This window comes from Fonticula alba (genome assembly GCF_000388065.1).
Source record: "Fonticula alba strain ATCC 38817 unplaced genomic scaffold supercont2.1, whole genome shotgun sequence".
In the NCBI taxonomy this organism is placed as follows: domain Eukaryota; order Rotosphaerida; family Fonticulaceae; genus Fonticula; species Fonticula alba.
In genome coordinates this window covers 4,467,623-4,472,106 of record NW_009242971.1, presented here as the reverse complement: position 1 = coordinate 4,472,106, position 4,484 = coordinate 4,467,623, and the positions used below count along the sequence as shown (strand labels likewise).

The window sequence follows — 4,484 nt, the reverse complement described above, 5'->3', positions numbered from 1 at the left end:
GGGGGGGGGGGGGAGACGGCACATGGCCAAGAGTGAGGCCACAAAATCGGCCACACGTGCGTACCATCCAGCGCAATGGCAAAGACATTCCCGTCATGATCCGGCTCCAGGAAGTGGAACCCCCGGTAATAGTGCACCACCGGGATGCTAAGCATGATGTCCTCCGAGAAGGAAACCTGCTGCGTGGCCGGGTCAACGATGGGGCTCGGCGGCATTTCCGACTCCAGGAAAACCCCGACCCCCGGGATGGAGGCCCGCAGGGCGGGATTCTCCACGGGGAAGAACTCGCATTCGTTGTCCGGCGGGAAGTAGCCACCGGCCGAGCCCGAGTCGGCGGCATTCAGGTCATCATGCCCGACGCTGCAGGTGAGATACTGCTCACTGTCATCATCATCATCATCGTCGTCGTCGTGGTCGTCGTGGTCGTCGTCATCGCCGTCGTCATCAGCATCGCCATCGGTATCATCGACAGCCTGCTGTTTGCCACCATCGGCACCGGAGCTGGCCCGGGCCTCGACATCAAAGTCGGTGGTGTCCTCGTCGGAGTACTCGACCAGCACCAGCGGCGGGAGATCATCATCCCCCACCGTCGGCGACATGGGAGGGACATCGCCATCCGCCAGGCTGGCCACCGCCTCAGTGGGCGACACACTGGCTGTGGCCGGCTGCTGGGGCTGGGCATCGCCATGGTGCCCGGCAGCCGCCTCGTCATCCTCCTCCGCCGGCTCGGCCTCCTCCTCCTCCTCCGAGACACTGGCCCCGGCCTGGGGCCAGCACTCGGCCGCCGCCAAAAGACGCTGGCTGATCTGGTGGTGATAGTAGTACGTGTCATCGGCGTCGGTGTCACTGTCAGAGGCACAGTGCATGGATGAGTCGTCCTCCTCCGGCAGCGAGACAGAGCGCCGGCCGCCGGCAGCCGCCATCTCCTCGCGTCGACGAACTCGGAAGTCCGATGCGGCCTTGTCCGCCTCGAGCAGGGCACTCTCGAATGCCTCCTCGCCCTCGATGTCGTCGTACATGCGGGAATCCAGCAGGTAGCAATCGTCATTGAAGCAATTCCGGAAGCGATACCGCGCAAAGTAGCGCACTCCGCTGATGGCCCGCGGATCCGAATGCGGGCCCTCCTCGTCGAGGGTCCCGGCTCCGGCGGCATACGGGCTGAAGGCCGCGAAGGCGGTGGCCGTGCTGAAGAGCGGCCGCCCGGCGCCGACCGGCCGAACCGACACCACATCCACCTCCTCGCCGGATCCAGCATCCCCCTCATCGCCAGCCTCCGAGCCATCACTCAGAGCACCGGAAGACAAGGCCGATGCCGAGCCAGGATGGGGCCCAGCCGGGTCGACATCAATCCCGAGGAAGCGCACACGGCGCCCGGTACGGGGACGCCCGTCCACCACGGCCGGCAACTGGCCAGCCGCCTGCAGACGGCGGAATTCCGCGTCACACTGTGCCGCATAGTCCAGCTGCTCATTACGCCGGCGTTCGATGTCCATATGTGACCGGGGCTGCGGATGCGAGGGGGCCGGCCACCAGGCCACACTGGCCGGACCGCACCGCGGGGCCAGGGACCCGCAATTGTCGCAACCCAGGGTGTCCGCCTCGGCCGGGGGCACGCCAATTACCCCCTCGACAGCGGTGCCCGGAGTGGCCAGCCCACTGGAAACCTCCACGACGGCCGGCAGATTGGCAAATGCCCGTGGAGCCGCCTGCCCGCAAACGCAAACCCCAAAGCAGGGGTTGCAAAGCTGCCGCGCACGCGCTTCCGGGTGGTGGAAGGGCCGCCGCAGCGGGGTGGCATACTCGGAGGCCGGCTCGACCCCGGCACCGGGGAAGGAATGCCGCCCACCATGGTGGTGATGGTGGAAGAAGGCATCGGCCGGGTCGTCACCAGGCTGCCCCGGGATCGGAACCCACTCGCTCTCACTGAAGAACTCCGTGTAGGAGTACCGCGGGGAGGCGAGATCCCGGCCACGATGGTCCTCGCCGCCACAATGGCTGCACACGAAGCGGCCCTCCTTGCGCAGGGTGCGCAGGTGATTGAGCTTGCGCTCGGCCGCCGGATTGCCGACCACCATGTGATGGGCATTGGCGTAGTTGTGGGAGTTGGCAATGGCATAGGCCACTGCCGCCGAGGGGGGAGTAGTCCCGGGCTGGGGCCAGGGGATGATGCCCCGGCTGGCGGACCCGGCACCGGGGGCCACCTCGGCATGCTGTGCCGCCAGGATGCGCTGTGTTTCGCGGATGCGTCGAGCCAGGCCGGAGCGCGTGGCCGTGGCCGGCAGGCTGAATGGCCGCAGGGGGGTCAAATGCTGGGAAGAGGGGGCCAGCGAGCCGTCAGTGTTCACGGAGCTGGCTTCAGTCAGGCCGGCGGGGGGGATTTCCGTGCCGGCGCCATCCTCGCAGGTGGTCTGTGAAAAGGGCGTTGGCGTGCATTTACGCCGGAGACCGGAGGGAGGGGGGGGGGGGGGTGTCCAAGCGTATGGGGACATGGGGTCAGGAAAAGGGGGATCCCAAGAAGGAATGCAGGCAAGAAGAAAGGAGAAAGAATGGCCAGGAGCACGGACGGAATCGAAGGCCGAGAGCGAAGTTTCGGACTCAGTCGGTGTCAGGATCCGCGAGGGTGGCTCGTGGCGCGTTTGCAGCGAGGCACTCAGGCTGCGCACGGTCAGCTGCCGCTGGAGCTTTTCACGGGCCAGAATCATCTCCGGCTGGCCGACTGGACGCGATGGGGGGATGGGGGGATGGGAGGTGGGGGGACATCGGCAAGGAGGGACATGATACACTCGGTGGGTTAGTCCTGCCAGCCGGAGCAGTGTGCCCAGCCAGGACGCAGGAAAGGGAGGGAGAGGGAGGGGGGGGAGAGAGAGAGAGAGAGAGAGAGAGAGAGAGAGAGAGAAAGGCGGACAGAGCACGCACCCTTCAGGTAGTTATGCTCGATAAGCATGTCACGCGAGGGGCGCAGACGCAGCTTCCTGTCGAGGGAATTCAGGATGTCCCTCTGACCGGCCAGCTCGGCCAGCTTCTTCGGACAGGTGGGCCGGCTGCTGCTGGGGATGCTTCCTCGGCGCGAGGGTGCCTGTGGATCGGCGTCGATATCTGTATCCGGGGGGGGGGGGGGGGGGAGGGGCAGCAAACAGAGGAAGAGTCAGCATGCGAAATGACCAGCGGGGGATTCCCCTCCATGTGACCAACAAAGAGATCGATCCGGAGAGAGGGACGCACCGTTGAGCATGTTCAGCTCGACGAGGCGCGACCGGGGGAGCCGGTGCTCCAGTGCCCACATCAGCGCGCGCTCGGTTTGGGAGCGCTCCAGCGCGGAGAGAGTAGCTCGCACGGCCGGCGCAACATCGGTGGCCGCTGCATTCCGGGAGAAGAGGGAGGCAGTCATCGAGAGAGGGAGAGAGGGAGAGAGAGAGAGAGGGGGGGGGGCAGGGGGGAACGGGGCCCTGGTGGTGTCAGAGAGGCAGAGGAGAGGGGACGGGCAGCGCGCTAGCCCATGGCCAGGCGAACATGCAAGCGAAAGGGCAGAGAGAAAGCGGAAGGCGGCGGCGAGGCACAGGTACACGAAGGAGGGGCAAGGGAAGGTGGTGCGCACCGCGAGTCAGGAGGTTCCGCCGGACCAGGTCGTCGACTGTCGGCCTATGGGCCAACAGGCTATCAAGCCGGGCCTGGCGCTCGGAGATGATTGGCAGGTCCACGCCAATGCTGTGGCTGACAACCGGCGCCAGCAGCAGGTCCGGCGCAGGGATGTCATCATCATCATCATCATCCGAGCAGGAGGAGGAGCTGGCCTCAACCAGCGGCGGGAGATCTGTCATGGAGGAACTGAGATCCGACTCGGAGAGGAAGTCGGCCGAGGAGGGAGGTGAAGCAGGCGCCGCCGGCGACGGGCCGCTGACGAGCCCGCCGGCCGGATCCAGTGGACAAGGCACAGGGGACATACTATAGGCTTCAGGAGGGGTGATGGCGGGTCAGGGACGGTGCCATTGGGCGGGGGGAGGAGTGGGGAGGGGGGGGGGAGGAGTGGGGAGCGGAGGCGGAAGGGATGCGAGGTGGCACTCACTTGGCGGTAAGGAAACGGGAAAAAAGGGCTTGCCAGAAACCCGGTGAAGAGATCCCCTTCGCAGAGGGGACCTCGCGCCTGGGTAGGTCTTTTTTTCTCCGGGAAGGTCGGGTGTGCTTGCGCGTGTGCTTGCGCGTGAGTCCTTGTGGAGGATACATGAGCACACACACACACACAGACACACACACACACACACACACGCGCGCGCGCGCGCGCGCGCGCGCATTCGTCGGGGCCCCGAAACAGACACGCCCATCTGCGGGCTCAGACGCCCACACACCCACACGCTCAGCAGAGCCGACATCTGCGCCTGCATTCAACATGCAAACAGGCCTATTCGGTTGGTAAATGGCTCGGGGATGTGTGGAGCCCTGCCGATGGACTGCGGGGGGGGGGGGAGGCGAGAGAAGGAGACGGGAAG

The 4,484-nt window shown here is 66.1% G+C and overlaps 1 protein-coding gene across 1 annotated transcript in view; it reads right to left on the bottom strand.

The window, feature by feature from the left end:
- The window catches only part of H696_00958 (hypothetical protein), a 4,810-nt gene extending 685 nt beyond the window's left edge, over positions 1 to 4,125 (bottom strand). The window contains exons 1-6 of the mRNA XM_009494847.1: positions 4,064 to 4,125; positions 3,596 to 3,949; positions 3,223 to 3,357; positions 2,917 to 3,096; positions 2,565 to 2,716; positions 65 to 2,408 (exon numbers count right to left, since the gene is read on the bottom strand). Coding sequence (XP_009493122.1) covers positions 65 to 2,408; positions 2,565 to 2,716; positions 2,917 to 3,096; positions 3,223 to 3,357; positions 3,596 to 3,941 — 3,157 coding nt within the window. The 5' untranslated portion in view covers positions 3,942 to 3,949; positions 4,064 to 4,125. The remainder of the gene's footprint in view (positions 1 to 64; positions 2,409 to 2,564; positions 2,717 to 2,916; positions 3,097 to 3,222; positions 3,358 to 3,595; positions 3,950 to 4,063) is intronic.
- Positions 4,126 to 4,484: the final 359 nt, after the last annotated feature.